The 20,846-nt window shown below is 44.3% G+C and overlaps 1 protein-coding gene across 5 annotated transcripts in view; it reads right to left on the minus strand.

Moving 5' to 3' along the window:
* Window positions 1–20,846, minus strand: part of GSG1L (GSG1 like) — a 127,897-nt gene that overhangs the window by 26,356 nt on the left and 80,695 nt on the right. For 2 of the 5 annotated variants that reach the window (XM_032794675.1, XM_032794674.2), the window contains one exon: window positions 14,731–14,798. The exons of the other annotated variants lie outside the window; for them this stretch is intronic. In XM_032794675.1, the coding sequence (XP_032650566.1) occupies window positions 14,731–14,798 (68 nt within the window). The remainder of the gene's footprint in view (window positions 1–14,730; window positions 14,799–20,846) is intronic. 5 annotated transcript variants of the gene reach the window in all.

A 20,846-nucleotide genomic window follows, 5' to 3' on the forward strand; every position in this document is an offset into this window, starting at 1 on the left:
AGCACTAACGCTGCACAGGCAAATAGAAAACCAAGCAAACAACAAGCACTAAAACCACAAAAACAAGCCAAAAGGCAGGCCCATGCTGCTAGATTTCCAAAAGAACACATTGCTTAACAGCGCTGACCCCGAGCTTTACTGAAAAGCTGGCCCCAAACCAGCTTGCGAAAGCATATGAAAGAGTAAGAATGACTCACACGATGCTCGTCTGACTAAAGCAAAGGATGAGGACTCAGAAGATCAATGCTGATGCTCAGACCGAGGTCACTTGAGGCCTGGGACAAATCACTGACCTGATCGCCCTGTTTCCCTAGCTGTAAAATAGTGATAATGATAGCTGCCACACAGGGTCATGAGACTTAAAGCTCACAACGGCTGACTTTCATGGAGCTCTGCCTGTGACATTTAAGGCAGATTATTTAATGGGCCAATTTGCGTATTTGCAACTAACTGGCATATAACAGCAAACTCTGGCTTTAAAACAACAGTATGGATTTAGTGCTCATGCATAGCCTGGTGAACAGAGTCCTTGGTTTGTCTACAGAGCAGTGTCCGGACGAGCTGCCCACACAACACACTGCCAGCCTAGCTCACAGGTAATAGTCTGTGTCTGTGGCCCATGGATTTAGCTCTTGGTTTTGCTGCTGAGTCTTCCAGTCAGTGAAAAGTGTAACCGTGTGGTGTAGGAGCTGGAACTGAACCCCTCCTACAAACACATCTGATCTAGGGGACCCAGACAGCCATTAGAGAGAAACAGCTTGTAATCCCTCCTGAGCTGGGCTGGTTACAGACTGGTGACTGACAGGCAAAGGGCTCTGAAGTCCATTAGCAATGGCCTGAGGCATCCAGTTCATTAATAAGTCCACTGTTGCTGGCCTGGCTCTGGCCAGGCATTGAACTGCAAAGCTAGTGAACTGAAGGTCAAGTCTCAGCTGTTCCACTATGGGTGCTGCTATTTCTGTACTTTTCACAGTTTTTATTATAAGCCAAGACCTGATACTGGAACCTTGGGGGTAACTGTCATCCGCCCACATCAGATAAGCTAATGGAGAGTGTGCAGATTTGGGAATAGATCCTGAGTTCTCTAATATAACACAGTCAAGTCCCAACCGCTTTGCCACACAGCCTTGTCTGGACATGGCAAATTAGGAGCGTCTCTGTGTCACCTTCTAGTGGCTAGTCAACATATACAAATGTATGACTACTCTGTTGCATCTGGCTCTTCAGCTCAAGAGGTAGACGCTCATATTTGGACATCCAGCAGTCTGGATTCATTCCTCATAGACAACTCAAACAGGCTTGTTACATTTTCAAGGTTGTCTGTAACCACTAGATTACAATCTCCTCTTGAGCCAGAAAGAGAAACCAAGAAACCTGCCAATGGCCACCCAGTGTCCCACCACTGTCTGACAAATACTTGTTCAACCCACCGGCAGTATGTGTGTTCTGGCTCCCTCTATGGGCTATATCCACATAAGAGGATAACAGCATATTTTCTCCTCACTAGTTGCTCTTTAAGCTTCAGCAGAAGAGGTTTATGCTGTGGATCTGAAGGTTGTGTATGCAAATCTGGCTGATGACCCATGTGGGTGAAAAACAAATAGGTAGATGTGTTACAGTTAGTATAGGGACCCTGGAGTAATTGATGGAAGGATTTTTTATTGCCAGATGTGTTTAGCAGTGAATCTGGGTGTTGTGTTAATATTTGTTTTACTGTTGCATTTGGATCTGGGGTATTTGGCGATGTCCCTTTAAGAACAGGATTTGGCAGACTGAGCATATGCTTAGGTGAGAGACTGTGCTGGTGTGAGTAAACTGGGGCAGACTCTGCACGTGTCAGTTCAAAAAGGTCAGGGTTTGATCAGATAAATGTGTCTTTCCAGAAAGCAGCCTCACTTTCGCATGTATGGAAACTGGATGTCCCAGGATGCTGCTATTGCTATAGAGGCTTTCACCTTCCACCATGAGTCCTACCCAGAAGTGGTTCCCCTCTAATGGTTCCCTGTGTGGGATGAATTTGATGAGTGCTAGTTCCCACTCCCATGTCACGAACACACCATTATAATTTGCACTAGAATGTTGGCTCTTCAGGGCAGAAACTGTCTTTCTCACTGTCTTTGTACAGCATCTAGCACTGTGGGGCCCTGATCTCAGATGGGTTCTCTAGTGAAAGAACCTGCAGCAGGAGCTGGAAATTGCCTGAGTCCCATGGGCAGGGGCAGCTCAACACTCAGAGGGCAGACCGGAAAATATCATTTAATCATTTTTTAAAATCTCATTCTATTTGGGCCACTGTCATGATGTTTTAGGGTCTGGCTCTTGATTTTTTAATTTTTGAGGTTGGTGTTACTGGCAATAAGCCTGAAGAAATGAGTCCCAGCTGGAGCAGTGAAACTCCAGCTAGGCTGAGAGGCAAATGACATCACAATAGCATCACTACAGCCAACCAATTAGCTTCTCTCAGTTCTGAACACTGTGTGGAACACGGATGGTTGTGGGAACCTGCTATTATTATGTAATAGGAAACACTGGAGGATTATCTCATGTCTGCACCCTCAATGGACATGATGGGATCCCACTTACTTACAGAGAACGGACATAGCCAGCAGTCGAGAGACACTCACCAGAAAAGCACTTTAACACCTATTATCCCCAGTTCCAGCCACAACCCTGGAGCCACTAGTGCAACACTTATCAACAGCAGTACAATGGCCTAGAGGCACACCACAAGACCTCTCTGCCTGTCCGTTTGCCACGAAACCTGGGCTACAACAGTTTTACATTCTTCATTTTTGACCAGGTGCTGTGAGTGAATTACTGCACCAAGACCAGCGGGGCGGGTGGTGTGGTACCAGGCAGGTGAGATCACTGGGAGCTTTTCTCCATCCCCAGTGCCTTGGCCCCAAGCCCAGGCACAACCATAGGCCTTGGGCTCTGGGAATGGTCTTTGTGGCAATGGTTGCTCTAGTCTTTTCAAAGGGGACAGGGAGAGATGGGGCTATGGCCCACACAGCCTCCCTTCCACACAGGTCCACCAAGCTCCCCTTGAAGAGGGCAGCTGCTGCAGCCTTGGAGGGAGAGGCTGTCATAAACAGATAGCTAAGGGTTAATGTCTATTTCACCTGCAAAGGGGTAACCAAATACCTGACCAGAGGACCAATCAGGAAACCGGATTTTTCAAAGCTCAGGGAGGGAATTTTTGGGTGTGTCTTTTGTCTGTGTCTTTTGTGCTCTGTTGCTCTCGGCTCTGAGAGTGAACTTTTCTCTCTTCAAGCTTCTGTAATCTTCTGTTTCCAAGTTGTAAGTACAAAGGTAGAAAGACAGTAAGCTTCTATTGTTTTTTTTGTATTTACATGTGTGTAGTTTGCTGGGATGTTTAAATTGTATTTATTTTTGAATAAGGCTGTTTATTCATATTTTTTCTTTTAAGAAATGACCTTGATATCTGTTCAACCTTGATACAGAGAACATTTTATGTCTTTTTCTTTCTTTTTTATATAAAGCTTTCTTTTAAAGCTGTTGAGTTTTCTCTGGTTAAGCGTAAGGAACGAAGGAGGGAAATCTCTTTGTGTCTAGATTGACTAGGTTTGAATCTGCATAGCCTCTGGGTGAGGGGAGAGACACTTGATCCTCTCTGTGTTTGCATTTCGAGGACTTGAAACGATACTCTCTAGGGCCAGCCAGGAGGGAAGCCGGGGAGGAAATAAAAGGAGACAAGGGGAGGGGGTTATTTCCCTTTGTTGTAGACTCAGGGCATCTGAGTCTTGGGCGTCCCCCAGGGAAGGTTGGGGAGACCAGAGTGAGACAGGCACTGTAATTCCTGTCTCGGTTGGCAGCGCATCAGATCCACGCTGGTAATTAAGCTTGGAGAGTTTCATACTAGCAGCTTATTTTCTGAACTCTAAGGTTCAGATCTGAGCAGGAAAGCTATGATATGGCGGCAGCGAAGTGGAAAGATAAGAATCCAGAAGTCAGTAGGAATATTATTTTTCTTTTTCTCTGCTAGGGCTTTTAAGCAGAGAGAAAAGGTTTGGTTTTAAAAGGACGTCAGACGAGAGAATTTTTTTTTCTGTTCTTCTCTGCTCAGTTTGGCTTGCATTTTAAGCAAGGAACCATTAAGGTTGGTCAGTTTGGCTTGCATTTTAAGCAAGGAGCCATTAAGGTCGACAAAAGGGTCTTCTGTTAAACAATAGAATTCTAGCTTGAGTAAAGTACCCAGAGAACACACATGCAATAAAGTGGTTTTTATATTATGCATATGAAAGGTTAGCTAGGAGAGAAGTTAAACAAAAGGACACTGTTCCTTGGCAGACCGGAGACAAACAGAAAGCCAGCAGTTTCAGACAATAAAAACCAGAGGCACCCCAGCACAAGACAGCAGGAACCGGATGTCATGAAAACCACGAAAGCAGTACAGCTGGAAGCAATGAAAACAGATAGAACTACTGAGGACACAAAATGGCCAGGAGACAAGGCAACTCACAAAACAAGAGATGAAAGGCTACAAAAACAAGAAGCAGCCCACCAAAGAAAACTACAAGAAGAGGAGGCAGTCCTACAAAAGAGAACAAGCAGCCAAAGAGGCAGCCCAAAAAGAAAACAAGAAGCCCAAGATGCAGCCCTCCAACCGAGAGGGAGAAACACCAACAAGAGATGGAAAAACAGAGGGAGGCCTACAAACAGGCCCTGGCATTAGAACAGGCTAAAGCACACGACGCACCAATCCTAACAAACCTTCGCCAATACTTCTTCCACAGCACAAGAAATTCCACCTACAAGGCAGTGATGACACTGAGGCCTTCTTAGAAAATTTTGAAAGGGCCTGCCTTGGGGTACAGCATCCCTGAAGACCAGTACATGGTGAGTGAGGTCACAAGCTCAGTGGACCCTTAGCAGATGTGGCGGCTGAAATGCAAAGACAAATGACGATTATAAACTGTTTCAAACCAAGGCCGATTCAGAATGGGGATAACCCCGGATCATCGCCGTCGGCATTTCAGCAACCAAAAGTGAAACCAGAGTGTCATTTCCAGACACGACTACTACGTTGGAAAGAATTATGAGTCCTGGAATCAGGAACCAATGTTAAATCCCTGGACGAAACTGCACCTCCTCAACAAATGGAGCAGTTCTTGGATGTGTTCCTGAGGACAAACACGGTACATACAAGATGGAAAACCCAAAAATCTCACCGAGGCGGGGGATATTGGAGCCAGATGGATGGAAGTGGCAGAAAGCAAGAAGACCTACTGTCAAGGGGAATGAATACCCCAGGGGGCACACCGACAATAAACCTACAACCGAGGGCAACCAAAACCCCATCTACAACCCAAGGAAAGCCACAGACCCCTATCCTTCACCTCACCAGGCTCCAGTAACTCACCTCGATCCCAGTGACCCATCAGCTGGAAGATGCTTTAAGTGTAATGAACTGTGGACACATAAAGCCAACTGCCAAAGAACCCACGCCGGGTGCAGGTCATTACACCACATCACACCAAAAGATCCCAGGCCCAGATTCCTCTCAAATCCCCTTGAGCAAGGAAAATTTGAGAGTGGGCGGAAAGAAGGTTACCCGTCTGGAGAGACACGGGGCACAAGTGTCAGCTATCACCAATCCTTCGTGGATCCCAACCATCAACCCAAAGGTCAAAGTGACCATTTACCCCTTGATGTCACAAGCTGTAAATTTGCCTACAGTTGAACTGGCGTCCAGTACCAAAAGCTGGTCAGGAATGTGGACTTTTGCAGTCTATTGACAATGTATTCCATCCCCATGCTACTGCGAGAAGACAGGTAAAGTTGAAGAGAGAAAAGTTCACTCTCAGAGCTGAGAGCAACAGAGCACAAAAGACACAGACAAAAGACACACCCAAAAATTCCCTCCCTGAGCTTTGAAAAATCCGGTTTCCTGATTGGTCCTCTGGTCAGGTGTTTGGTTACCTCTTTGCAGGTGAAATAGACATTAACCCTTAGCTATCTGTTTATGACAGAGACAGAGTGGCTCCTGGAGTTCCAGTTCTCATTCATGGGAAATGGCTGAACCCTGAAGGGCTACAATTGAGTTCTGTGAGCCAGATCCTCAACTGATCTAAATCAGCATGGCTCTGCTGATTTCAGTGAAACTACCCCAATTTACACCAGCTCAGGATCTGGCCTGTATGTTCATATCATTTCACTCCTGTGAGCTGAATGGTTGTTGTTGGCTACATTCACTGTATCACAATCAATACAGCTAGCTCATGACATTTCCTGAGGATGCCGTGACAGGAGATTGTACCAGAAGGAGTCCCGCATTTGCTGAAGGGAGATATTACTGAATGTGTTACTCCCACTTGCATTCATTGTTTTCATTTGTTCACACTGAGAACCCCTCCGCTACTTGCTGCTACAGAGTGTGACATCCAGCCTGTGTGCTGGTTAGTCTTATGCAGGGAGTCAGAATGAGAAGATGGATTTGAGAGCATGAGCTTCACAAACTGGATTTCCCAGCCTGATTAAAACAAGACACAAAAGATTACAGGCAGTAACTCATGCCTCCAGAATAGCCTTGCTCTGTGCTTAAATCTAGCTCTGGGTATAAAAATCAGCATGAAAACAGATCCCAGAGTAGCAATATGTTCTTTCTGAGAAACTGTGCAAGTCTAAATACAGAGACCAGATCCTCAGCTGGTGTAACTCAGTGCAGTTCCAGTGCCATCAATGGAGCTATGTCAATTTAAACCTGCTGAGAAGTTGGCCCAGACTGGATGAATTACAATCTGGCAGTGTGGCTCTGGAAATATACAGAATACCACTTAAAATGCTGGGAAAGGGAAAGCCCAGGAGCAGGGGCTAAATCGAACACTATTTGCCTCAAAAGACAAAGGTCCTGCTGTTTAGGTGAGAAATGAGGTTTTAAATGTGGCTTGGTGAAGAGTTAAGCAGCTTACTGCCTCATTCAGGGAGCAATGTGCTAAACAGATATATGGTCTCAATGGGGGTATTTTGGTGAAAGGAAATGACGCAAAAGTTAATGTTCCAGAGAAAGCAATTTCAAAATGCTGTGAAGCGAAGCCAGTGTCTGACTCACTGAGAACGAGCCAAGATCCAGACATTCAAGGAGCTGGAGAATGGCGATGCAAACCCTGGGCATACAGTGGGTGAGCTTTGTCCTCTGTGTGTGGAGCTCAGACACTGAGGCATCAGTTTATGGGAATTATGAAATGACAATTAATCGCTGCTTGGACATAGAGCAATAACTATCTCTCAGGATTTATTTCCAATGTTAACGGAAAGAAGTACGTTTTCAAGGTAAGATTTGGCTGCTGTCATTGGTACCTATCAATATTACCAAACTGCAAGCTTTCCTCGGAATAATAAAGGAACATTGGCCATTCGTTGTGTGCTTGTTCATGTTTTAAGCTTCTGGAGTGTCGGGTAAAGAGTGAAAACTATCAGCGGTCACAGGGGCACCAGAAAGCATCTAACTAACCGAGGCCTAATTTTCAAAGTCATTTAGGTGCCTAACGAAGCAGACAGGGGCTTGTAGCAAGGCAAGCTCTGCTCCTGCCTTTTTGCACCACAGAAACCAGCTCAGACTCTATTGGCTGTGTATCCACCATGCCATTTGAGTTCCCTCCACCAACCCCTTCCGAGTTCGGTGCAGCAATCTCTTGTCAATATGGCCTATGCTTTAGCCAGTGGTCCCCACATTTTTTTCCTCGTACACTCCCTTACCCTTACCAGAGCAGGGGCTGGGAGGGAGCTGCGGCTTGGAGGTGGGGGGAGGTGCAGACGGGGTAAGGGAGCTGAGGCTGGGTCCACAGCTGGGGGCAGAGCCAGGAGTGGAGCCCTGGGCACTGAGTCCAGGGCACAGGATGTCCTGTTGGGTGTGGGGCTGGCAGTGGAGTGTGGGATGGGGACTGAGGCCCCAGGCAAGGGGCCAATAGTCGGGGCCAGAAGCAGAGCTGGGTGGCACTCTCTCCCTGCCCACCGTGGGGGCTGGCTTGGGCCCCAGCCACACATCCCTCTCCCAAACATTTCTGCATGCTCCTTGAGGGGGGTGAGCCCTGCAGTTTGGGGACCTCTGCTTTAGACCACCTCCTCAGTACCAGAGAGGAGCAGAGATCGCTCTGCCCTAGGGCCTCAGCAAGGCTTGGCTAGTCCCTATTCCTTTCTCCCCCCTTGCATCTTCTTCCTCTGCCTCTTTAATGAGGTGATGGACTAATTGGCTCATTAGTTCCCAAGATCACCAGCTTGCATTAGTGAATTACCTTTAATTATCCCAATCAGCTTTCTAGGGGGGGAATAATTGGTGACAGAGTGCAGGCTCACATGTTAACTCCCTGCACTGTGCCAGGGCCTAGTGGGATTTCAAAGTGCCTACATGTGTTAGACCTAAGTCTGCTTAAGGAAACTAGGGAGATAAGATGGGTGAGGTAATAACTTTTATTGGACCAACTTCTGCTGGTGAGAGAGACAAGCTTTCGAGCCACACTGAGCTCTTCTTTAGGTCTGGGAAAGGTACTCTGAGTGTCACAGCTAAATGCAAGGTTGCACCAACACGGCCACAACAACACTGCATACAACATTAGGAAACCAGGGACTTCTGAAAATCCCACTAACCTCTTAACTGCTTCTTTAGGCATCTAAATACTGTTGAACATTGGCCCAAAGTAATTCAACCTGCACTGTGCATTTTGACCTGGAGTTAGGGTTTGTGGCATGTTTCTTGTCAGAAGGGAGTCTCTAATTTCACACAGGCTGACAGATGGCCAGAAGCTCAGTGCATTTGTGTCACACCCCATAAAACGTCTGACAGGGATTTGGCATACAGCAAGAAAGGGGAGTTGGATACAACTTTTGTAGTAATGAAATTCTACAAATTTCTCTCTGTATGGTAGAAAGCTTACTTGGATAAACATTTTCCCCAGTGATTACAAGCCAGGCCTGGGGTTACATCTGTCACTGCTGACAGCGCAGAGCTAGTCTTTGAGACTGGTATTCTGGTTTCTCTTACAAAGTTAATAAGTAAGGAATTTTCAAGTTCTTTGAAAAGTTCCTGACAGAATTATATTTATTCCAAGGATCATCCTCAGCTGCTCTGGGTTTGCTCATCAATTCTTTATTGGTAACTCATGTCTTTAATCAGAGTAAATAGTTGGGGCTTTGTATTCTCATTTTCTCAGAGTAACGTTGTGACGTGCATGGCTGCCCAGATCCCTTACCTAGTACAGAATGCTGTTAGTCAGAAGATTAAGTCACTCCCCCACCACTTGGCTTTCTCCATCTCAGAGCACAGGGGCTGGTAGCAGCAGCAGCCACTGGTATGGCTGGAGCAAAACACAGCACTGAGCGGCCTCTTTTTGCTCTGGTTGGAACTGGTGGACTCTCTCCACCTTGGTCGCCTCCCTCTCTCCTGACTTCCATTCTCAAGGTCTGCTCTTTTGCTAGAAGCTTTCCAACTTTCTATGAACCACTCCCTGCAAACTCAGACGCTGACTCCTTCTCTCTGCTGGAACCACACACCCTCTTGAGTCTCCTAGAACAGCTGATTTAGCATGGTGGATCAGAGCAGATCTCCTTTCTCCCTCAATGCATAGCCCAGATGCAGCAACTTCTTCCCTGTCCTACTTCCCGTGCTCTCTGGGAATCTACTGCATGTCTCTTGAGTCCTGGCCTCTGTCCTTCCCTTCAGCCCCTCTCCTCTCTCTTTCTTCCTAGTCTCTAATCCTCTTCTCCCCTTGCTCCTCCTCTGCTCCTGTAAGAGCTCCCCCTGTCATCTCATTGTCACTTCCCCTGCCTCCTCTTCCTCATTCCCACACATCCTCCCCTCATCCTTTGCCTGCTCTACCTCTGCTCTCTCCTGACCCAGGCCACCTGTGTATCCGTACCATCCCTGCTCCCACCCTTTGCCATGCCTTCAGACTTGGCCACGAGTTCTGCTCCTTCCAAATTTATTCCCATCCTCTGTATTCTTCCCTTCCTGCTACTCCCTCCAGAGTTCTGCTCCATCAGCAAGTCTCACCTTGATCCACTATTCCAAGTCCTGGGCTGTCGGAGTAACTCAGGCTGCTTTCACCAAGTCTCAGAGCAGAAAGTCTCCCTTTGCAAGGAGCTTTCAGTCTACATAGCAGATCAAATTGACTGGATGTGTGGCAGCTGCTCTAACAGTATAAAAACAGGAGGGAGAGAATGCCTGCACCACTCCTTCACAAGTTCTTGGTCAAGATATCCTCTCTCAATACAAATTAATTTGACAATCACAACCCATCCTCTACACTTTGCTTTCTGGGAAAGTCCATTGAGAAAGTGGTGGCCAGCCAATCCTAGAAGTATATGGTACTCCTGTCAGATTTCAGACATAGGGCCGAAATGGCCCAGAATTTTGTTTTGTTAGCTGCTGATGTCCTCAGAACAATGGAAAGATCACGCTGAAATGTTTGACAAGGGGAAAAATTAGAGCATTAATGGCCAAGATTGTACGCTGAGTCCATGCAACTGTGGCACGTATGCAGTGGTGAAAGCCACCTTGTCTCCCAATATCTCTGTACAGATACATCTGGCAGCAGAACTGCTCTGACTCACAGGCAGTTAAGTGACATCTGGCTCTGCATTGAAATAGTCCCATGGTCAGTGCTGTGAGGAATTTTCCACCTACTTCACAGACACGATGCACTGAATCTGGACTAGCGTGGCTGGTGTCATGGCGGAGGATCAGTGCCCGGAGGGGCCAAACACAATGTCTCCTTGGTGGGAGTTTCAGCCCACTCTGAATATACTGCAAGAGCTTCCGTTTGTGGCCTGTGAATTGTGCTCATGCCCCTGTTGGTTTGCTGAAGTAAGAGCTATTCGACCCACTGATGCCTGAGATTGTCAGTGGGTCTCTCCTGTAGGGTCAGGTGCCAGTTTCCCTTCTGCGAGTAGCTGTAGTTTGTCACTGGCAGGATGGAGAGTTATCAGCCTGTTGCTAATCTTCCCTCTGTGCGGATGTCTATTATAAAGGTCTAGCGAGGCAGTTCTGGTGTCATTTGGAGTTCTCAGGTTTGCTTGTTCCATTTCAGCTCCAGGCCTGAGTTTGGGATGGAGTCTTCACTGGTCTCATTGGGCACTGACCTCTCCCTAGAGATAGACAATGGTCAGGGGCCCATGTTCATACTGTGAGGCTGATTAGCAGCCTGAGATGGCTCTGAGGTTTATTAATTAGTCTGCAGGCTCGGACTGGGCAGACAGCTCTGCTTTAGGATGCTTCCATTCTTTCCTCTCTGATAAGTTCTGGACAATGCATGTTCTGCTCTGAGACTTTTCTGTGAGCAGGGGTAGGCAAGGGCATGTCCGTGAGGTACCCAGGGCAGCTACTTAGGTGATTTCGGCTGTGTTGTTACAGAATGCAAATGACACACTGATTTATGTCTTCCACTGTGATGTCTGGGCTTACCCAGTGCTGGTTTAAGATGGGGGCTTTGAGAGTGAGCTGCCTAAAGCTCAAGAAAGAGGAGATGCTCGTAGGTTAGAGGAAGGATTTTGAGACTATGCCAGGGATAGTTCCTGCCCCATTATTAAGTGTTTTGTGCCTTTTTAAAGAAAGCTTCAGAATTTGGGGGTGCTCTTGATTCCTGTGTGACCCTACAATACCAGGATGGGGTGATGGCTGGGATGGTTTATGTCATGATGGCTTATGTTCTTGTGTTAACTCTTTATTTCATCTGCATTTGGCATTTGTGATCTTTTCTGTCTCATCCAGACCTTACCACCATCCTCCAGGCCTCTAGGGCTTCCAGGCTGGACTACTGCAATGTGCTCTGGAGGGAAGAGTATGACATTTACCTGAAGAGCACTGTAAAGGTGTCCCTTGGGCACAATGCAGCTTCTCAGATGCTTGGGCAGTATTAGTCACAGGGAAGATGTTGCATAAGTTCTCCAGGAAATGCAATGGCTCTTGATTGCTTCTGGGTGCAACTCAAGATACTGACTTGGATTTTTGATCTAAAACACCCTCGGAAGCTTGGGCTGGTTACCTGAGAGATACTCCCCTTAGAGTGTGCTTCTGCAATCCCTTCCGTTTAGCTGCTGTGTTCAAACTGTGTCCCTAGGGGGAAACATCTGAGTAGGGCTGGCTGGAAAACAACAAATCTGTTTTGTGAAAAATGTTGAGGTTTTTAGATTAGTTTTCTTTCTGATGCAGAACAAACACAAAACTTTCACAAAATAAGTGAGACTGATTCCAGAATAGCCAGCGCTAACTTGCTCAGGATGTGGGGAAACCCAGTTTCATGTTCCTGCTCATTTTGACCAGAATTTCTATCCTGGATCTGAGAACGCTTCCCAACAAAATGTTCATGGAAAGCAATGTATTTCTGTGACAGGTATGGCAACTTCTTGCCGTATCCTGGACAAACCTTATAGAATTAAATTAAACATTGTTGAATTAAGTTTAAATATCTTAGGAACTCATTGTTTTAAAAATGCAAATATGTATGTGTTATCGTGGGATTGTATGTAATTTGTCTAGGAGACATGACTAATATGAACCTTGGGAAGCGTTATGAGCTTCAATGCACTGTTCTAAACAATGGCTAAGACAAAAATGAACTGTTATTTGAGTAAGTTTCCTAGGAAGTACTTGGGAGGAGGGAAATGCAAATTCCCACCTCTGGACTTGCTCTTTTGCATCTCTGCTCTGGGAAGAGGACCTATTCACAGGATAAGATGGCCCAAACGAGTAACTCAGAGATTCACGAGTGTGCTTGTTCTGAGGAAACAGCTTTTACGAACTTGTGATCACAGAAAACCCCCTTGTGGGAGTTTGAAGGACTGTTCACTGGCCAGACTCCTTGTTGGAGTTGGGGTGATCTCTAGTAAGCTTCTTACCATTCATGTAGATTCTTTTATTGTTTTAATAGGTTTTCTCTGGAATGCTTTAACCTTAAGAATGAATGTGCTTGCTGAGAAAGAGCTGGGCTGTAGCCTAACTGTGTCAATGATACTGTTTACCATCTCTGAGGAGAAAAGTAAAGCAGACCTGCTTAGGCAGTCTGACTTTGCTGCAGAATTCACAGAGTAGGCAGGGAGCCTGGAAATACCCTGGTCAAGAGAGAGAAAAATGTATGTTTCTGCCCAAGAGAGCTGAACTCTGGGGAGCTGGAGGCCTGAGAGTAGCCCTTGCTGGACTACAGAGGGGGAATACAGGTGAAGTTGCCCTGAATTGTAACAGTTTTAGTTTTCAACAAAATGGCATTTTTTGATGGGGGGAAATACCAGGTTGTCAAAATTTCAAGCAATTTGAGGATTGAGGGTGGGGAGTTCTCAGTGTGGGGCTCAGCTCTGGAACACCTCACCTCACTGAGTTCAAACGTGTTGACATTTAAGGCACAATGCAAGGCTCTCAAGTGTTTTCCTCAGAGGGTGGGGTGTTTGTGCATGTGTGCACGATATTGGGGATGAGGGGATTAGAGAGAAAGAGAATTTGGATGTGTGTGTGTGTCCCAGAACAAGGTTAGGATTCATTTTACACTGATGTAATCAGAAACACAAATCGAATAATCAGAAATGATAGGTTTTGTTTCATTAGCCATGTGGAAATTCAAAAAAATGTATAGTTTGTGTAATGGATCCACAGCCGACATGTGACTCTTTCAGCTCAAGTGCCAATCCACCTTTGTGATACCAAAGCTGCCTTCAAGCCTCAGTAAATGCCAGTAGATCTGATGACCACCACCATCAAGAAACCATTCGTGGAGAATGTAAATCTGTGGAGCTGCTAGGACAAAACTGTAAAGGTATCATTGTCCTTGTTATTTTTATCTATGGCTGTGGACACTGAGATGTGGTTGTGCATTCTGCATCCCAGTAAAACAGACGAAGTGGGTTTCCAAATCTCATTAGTGTTGCCAAGTCACTTCTGGGAGCTCCGCCAAGCAACGTTCCCTCCAAGAGGCTTTTCCACTCTGCTGAGGATTCTCCAGCTTTCCTTGTGAGAATTCCATGACTCTTTTGAACACAGTGCTGTTTACCATAAATAAACAACACGTTGCTATATCCGTGTTTGTATTTGCTGCACATTGAAAGGAAAGAAGAGCATTCATGATGAGTCAAATGCTGAGACCCTTACTCGCATGTTCATCAGCACTGAGACAGAACAGCTGACTTAACTCCCATTGGCTACATTAAGAATTTTGCCTGAATAAATGCTGAATAATATCAAAGTAAGGACCTATTGATTTGTCTGTGCAGTGATTGATGAAAGACTGCAGGAGTTGGCCCAGTTCATTCATATTAAAGTTATTATTGAATAATACTTGCTTTCAGTGATTTTATGTATGAACAGTAGATATTCACTGCATGCACCAGTGTGGATTAGTGTCACATGCTGATGAAACACGTACAAATGTTGTACATTATTATTGCACACTGAATATTATACAGTTATAATTTTCTAAATTAGTGCTTATCTTGAAAAATAGATGTCTCTGTAGTAATGGTTGCTAGAGATACTGTATGGTATATCATCATAGGACAACATTGCTTTGTATGCACAGCTAAAGTTAACGTCATGGAATTGTGCACAGTTCAGTTATTTTTCATTATTCCTATCTGATTAAAATTGTACTTCCATGGTGGCTATTTGATTAAATTGCAAACATGTATTTGTCCCACCTCCCTGCTTTAACCTGAATCCAAATTCCCAGGAACCATTCTGAGGGTTCCACAAACCAGCATCTATTAGACACGGAGAGCTATGTCACTTACTATTTGGGGAGCAGCTATGGAGGCACTGTAACCTCAGATCCCCATCCTCATCCCTCTCCTCCTTTGTCCTGGAAAAGAGAATATAGAAGTAGCATCTTTAACAGAAACAACAGCTGTTCCCAAATGTACAGAAAGGAAGGGTCAAAATCAATAAGAGCACAACGTACCTGGGCTCCGCCATCTACAGCCAGCCAGGCCCTTTACGGTGATCCTAATGGTCTCAGGAGGGACTTGTTTCCATTGGCTTTGCCCTTCTCAGGGGAAAGCGTATGTACAGAGCCCAGGGGGAATGGGAATGAGAATGGGGGTGGGGGGTCGGGCTGCGTCTCTCCCATTCCCTGACTCTTCATGATGAATCTAAGCAGCAGGAACTAACATTGTACAGTACATGTGCTGGAAGTGGGTATGTTAATGCTACACCATTTCAATGCCAGTCCATGTAACTTTCCAGAAGGAACAGCTCTGCGGATGTTCCCTTCCATGCATTGCAGAATAAAGTACAGAATAAATCCAAGGCAGAACTTTGCACTTGTACCTTGTGTGCAAATATGAGGCGAATAATCAAATTTGAAATTCTTGATCGTTTGTACTGTCAATGGCAGCTACTGGGTGCTCAATACTTTTGAAAATCAGGGAATTTATTTAGATGCTTAAATATAGACACTAGAGCCAAACCTTAAGCATCTCTTTTGAAACTCCTGGCCAGAATCTTCATATCTGGTTGTGCACACACCTGAAGCTATTGCAAACAATAAGGATTACAGTACATTAGTAATTTTTCCTTAAGAGCCCACACAATAAGAAAAAATGCTACATGCACATGAGACTATAGGAAATGGTCATATTGGAAGGTAATTATTATAAAGAGAACAGGAGCAAACTCTCTAGTGGTTTACAGAATTCTTTCAACTCTAACGTTTGTTTCCAATTGTTCAGAATGTTCCAAACCTGTAACCTTTTGGGCTGAAATTTCCCAGACTCAGGGTGAAATCTTGGCTCCACTGGAATCTGTGAGAATTTTGACATCACCTTCAATGAAGCTAGAATTCCATAGATTCCAACGCCAGAAGGGATCACTGTGCCCATTTAGTTTGACATCCTGTACAACACAGGCTAGAGAACTCTCACAAAATAATTCCTAGAGCAGATATTTTAGAAAAACAGACAGTCTTGATTTAAGAAGGGCCATGATGAAGAATCCATCACCACCCTTGGTAAACTGTTCTGCTAAAAAATGTACCCCTTATTTCCAGTTTGTATTTGTCTAGCTTCAACCTGCAGCCATTGGATCATGTTCGACCTTTATTTCCTAGACTAAAGAGCCAATTATTAAATATTTGTTCCCCATAGACTGTAATTAAGTCATTCCTTAACCTTGTCTTTGTTAAGCTAAATAAATTGAGCTTCTTGAGTCTATCATTGTGTGGAGGGGCAGCTGCCCCTCACCGGCAGAAAAGGGGTTAAAAGCAGCCCTATGGAGACTGCGACAGAGGCAGCCAATTAGAAAGAGGCTGAGAGGAGTAGCCAATCATGGCCCGACAGGCTCATATAAGAAAGGCTGCATGACAGAGCAGAGTTCAGTAGCTGATGGGAGCTTGAGGGGAGAAGACCAGGCTTCTAGCAGGAGGAAGGGGCACTAGCACTTGGGACAGAGCAGTGCTGCAGTCAGGGACTCAGGGAGCTAAAGAGAGCTCCTGGCTGTCTGCTAGGGCCTGCAGGTTGAGACCCTGAGGTAAGGGCAGAAGAAGGTGTTGGAGCTGCATGGGAAGCCCCGGGACGATGGACTGCAATTGCCACTGAGGTAGTGGTGGGATAGAGATGGCAAGTGCCCCAGAAGGGGGGAACATAAAGTATGGCATGGCAGGCAGTGTCACTGAAGTGGATCCTGCAGTCCTGGGAGTGGTGTGGGTCCTGGAACAAAAGTGATGGTGTTAAGGCACCACCAGAGGAGGCTGCTCTGGTGAGCAGAGCTAATTCCCATGACAGCTGGCAGGAGGTGCTGCAGTGATGAGTGAGACTCATCACACACTATAACACAAGTTTTCTAGTCCTTTAATCATTCTTGTGGCTCTTCCTTGAACCCTCCCCAATTTATTAACATTTTCTTTTACTCAGGGCTTGTCTACACTTACCGGGGGATCAATGAGTGGTGATTGATTAGTCAATGAGTGGTGATTGGCAGTCAATTTAGCAGGTCTAGTGAAGACCCACTAAATCAATTGCAGATCGCTCTCCCATTGACTCCTGTACTCCCTGTGCCTCAGAAAAATGTATTGTAATCTATATGCATAGTCTGTCTGTAAAATGGGTCAAGTCCTGCATGCTCCCATTTCTCAGGTGATTTGACAGCTACAGCTGGGAAAACATCAGGTAAATGTAAAGTGTCATGTGAGGCACATTCTTATAAATAAGAAACTTGAGCCACAGGAAAACTCATAGATTTTTAAGCCCAGAAGGGCCATTATAATCATCTACTCTGACCTTCTGCATCACACAGTCTAGAGAACTTCCCCAATTGAAAGTTGCTCCATCTATTTACCTTATCAAAGAGAAGATGAAGGAATGACTTGATTAGTCTCTAAGTACCTGCATAGAGAACAAATATTTGATAATTGGTTTTTCAATCTAGCAGAGACAGGTATAACATGATCCAAAGCCTGGAAGTTGAATCTAGACAAAATCAGACTGGAAATAAGGTGTACATTTTTTAGCAGTGAGGACAAGTAACCACTGGACATTTTGCCAAGGGTTGAGGTGGATTCTCCATCACTGACAAATTTAAAATCAAGTCTGGATGGTTTTTTAAAGATCTGCTCTAGGCATTATTTTGGAGGTAGTTGTCTGAGGGGAGTGTGCATGAATACAAATGAGGGAAAACCCACTCTTTATTGCTTTATTAAATCTTGAGGAGCTTCTAGGCCAGACTCTCGGCTTGTGTAAATGGCAGTAATGCCATTAAAGTCAGTGGCGTTACACTGATCTACACCAGCTGAGTATCTGATCCTGTATCTTTTTTGCAGGCTATGTGAGTTACGGTGGTTCAACTTTGTCACCTTAACTGGACACATTTGACAAATACCACATTGTTAAAATATATGCGAGCATGTAGACAGACCATGTCCCTTTTCTGTCCAGTAGGAGGATCATGTTAATATGAATCATATAGATACATCTACAAAAATGAAAACAACATGTTATGAAGACCCCTTTCCAAACTCTAAACTAATGACATTCTAACCAGTGATAGAATGTAGTCTGCAGAGGACAGTCCATTGGGTTCTGAGCTTGTTTTTGCAAACCAATGAGCAGACTTCAATTTCTATTAAAGCCCCCACCTTTATGTTACCCACAGCATGAGAACCAATACTTCATGGTAGACCTAGTTACATTGTAATAGTCACAACAATAAACAGAGCCCTGTAACTTCTTTTACAGGCGAGGATGTCTATTATGAACAATTGTAACAGAGTAAGCTGAGTAAGAAGCTAACTCATCACCCTGTCACTCTAATATCCACCTGTATATATTAATTGGGACTTAATTGGAAGACAGGTAGTTGACAGAGTGTCAATTAACTGAGTAGAGCTACAGCGGAAAGGCTAATTGACAGGGAAACAATCCCAGCAGGTGAGATTATATAAATTGACATGAAAGATGGGTTAAAGAGGAGGGAGCTTGAAGCAAGGCAGAGAGATAGTACTGGTTGCTGTTAGTATTGTGCCTGTCCCTAGAAGCAAATGGGGAAACTACCTGTGCAATGTAAATACATGTAACGCTACAGGCTGTGGCCTGCTGGAAGAATACAGTAAAACATGGTGCTGATGAAAGAGACCTGGAGTGGTTATGGTCTGTGATTAAGTCCTGGAAAGACTCTCAGGGGATGGCCCCATGGCAAGGAGATAGTGGGAACCTTTTATTGGTATTTAGAATCAGAGGAAAGACCAGAGCAGAGAAATGTTGTGAATCCAAGTATGGCACAGACAGACTAGGAAATAGGTTAGGAGAGTTTTAATAATATATGGTAATATAACCAGACTGAATTGTAAAGTTGGTGGAACCTAGTGGAATAGTTCTCTCCATTGCTGGACTCCTCCTAAAGTTGCACACCGCCTAGAGCAGCATGAGGTGAAATACTCAATTAGCTGTTCCATTCTGAACATTCCTAGAGCTTTCTCTCCCAGGAGGCATCTTGCTTTATGCAGGGAGAATTTGCTTTGCTTAGAAGCCATTACTTAGAAGGTTCTTCTGCTCTGACAATGTTGGCTTGAACTCAACATTTTATGCCCTTTACTTCATTGTGACCCTCCTATTTATAAAATCTGGGAGCACCTGGGACACTAGACTTTGTAGTAATATCTAATCTTTAGAATTCTGAGTAGCTCCTAATTTGATTTTTGCTTTAAGCTTTCTTAGCATCCTGTCACTTCCGTTTTGGGAGCATTGGGGGAAATTTTCAAAAGTACAAAGGTCAGTTTTGCCTAACTCTTATTTGTGCTGTTGAAAATCTCCCCCTTAGTGTTTATGCCAAGGTGTCTAAAGCTTTGCAGGCACAGCCTAAGGACAAACAACTTGGCTAAGTCTTCCAGAACTATGTAATTATGGAAGCACTGGTCCCAGCTTCATAGTTATGACCTGAGTTGAGTTTTGTACTTAGAGCAGGGATGCAACCATGAAAAATAGACATCCTCCATAAATGCACAGCGTTTCCTCTTTGCATATAAAATGAATTTTCTGATAACATGCAAGTAAATCTGTTTTAGTTTGAGTTAAAACTAATTAGAAAATAGGTCCCTTAAGAAACTTAGCACTCAACTGTTAGACTTCCCCCCGCTACCCCAGAGATCTCAGTAATGAAATAACAGACTCTTCAAACATGTAAAGTTAATAGTGATTTTGCCTTTATTATTCATAACTGACAGTTTTGTCTTCAGCAGGGGCTAAAGAATAATGTTGCAATTAAAGCTGGGCAAAATTTTTCACATTATTCTTTGAAAAAGTTTAACAGATTTGATGACACCAAAACATTTTGCAAATTTGTTTTCTCTTAACTGTTTTGGTCAGGGAAAAGAACCTAAAATACCCAAACCAAATGCCCTCTACTCCCCCAGAAAACTAAATGCTTCTTTTGGCATTTCAAAATGAAACATTTTGATTTTTGTTAGTGACTTTGTTTCAAAATTTCCTTTAGCTTAATGGAAACATTAAAGAAATTAAATTGTCAAAATTGTTTTTTGTTGTCAAAACAAAACTTAATTTGATGCAAAACTTTTTTGTTTGAAAAAGTGAAAGTTTGCTGGTTTGATGTAAAACATACATATATTTAATTGTTCAGAATTAGCAAACCAAAAAAATCCATTATTTACCCAACTCTAGTTGCAAAATACAGAATTCTACAAATAATTGCTCTTTCAAAATGGATGTGATCTTTATTTTTTTCCAGCCTCTGCTAAAGATAAACATCAGTTATGCAGAAAAATGGGAAAACGTGACCCTTAATCGTTAATATTTCTCTTAATTTCGTTGCACTAGGTCTGCTCAACAGAAAATGAGTGGAAGGAGAGAAATTAGGGGGTGTTCATGTGCATCTGTGCAGGGGAATGTGGGGACAGGTGGGAAAAACTGTGTGCAAACATGCATGCAGAGAATTTGAGAGGAAATAGGAGGAAGGGATATTTGGTGAATGTGTGCATAAGGGAATGGAGGGGTGTGTGCAGGAGTAAACAAGAATTTGACGGGGGGTGTGCAGAGGAATGTAGAAAGTGCGGGAGGGAGGGAGAATTTGAGGCATGTATATGTGTACAGATGAGAGGAAGGGCTAGAGGAGGTGTGGGGAAAGGGATGCACACTAACTGATTTTTTGCTCTTCTGGTGGTACAAAGCATCTGTAAACCCAAAGTAACTAGCCAGTACATGCTGGCTGTCTTGCATTGCTCCTGACTGGCAGAAATTATCCAGAGCATCCTGGTGAATCTGGCAATAAAAGTTACAATTAAAAACAAGTGATTTCAGATTAATTACTGTGTATCTTCAGGTTATTAGAAATATCACATGGTTACATTCTCTTTGGGTTTCTTGTTCAGCATCCACATGAATTTTTTTAATACTTTAAAATAAAA

This window comes from Chelonoidis abingdonii, chromosome 9 (assembly GCF_003597395.2).
Source record: "Chelonoidis abingdonii isolate Lonesome George chromosome 9, CheloAbing_2.0, whole genome shotgun sequence".
NCBI lineage: Eukaryota > Metazoa > Chordata > Testudines > Testudinidae > Chelonoidis > Chelonoidis abingdonii.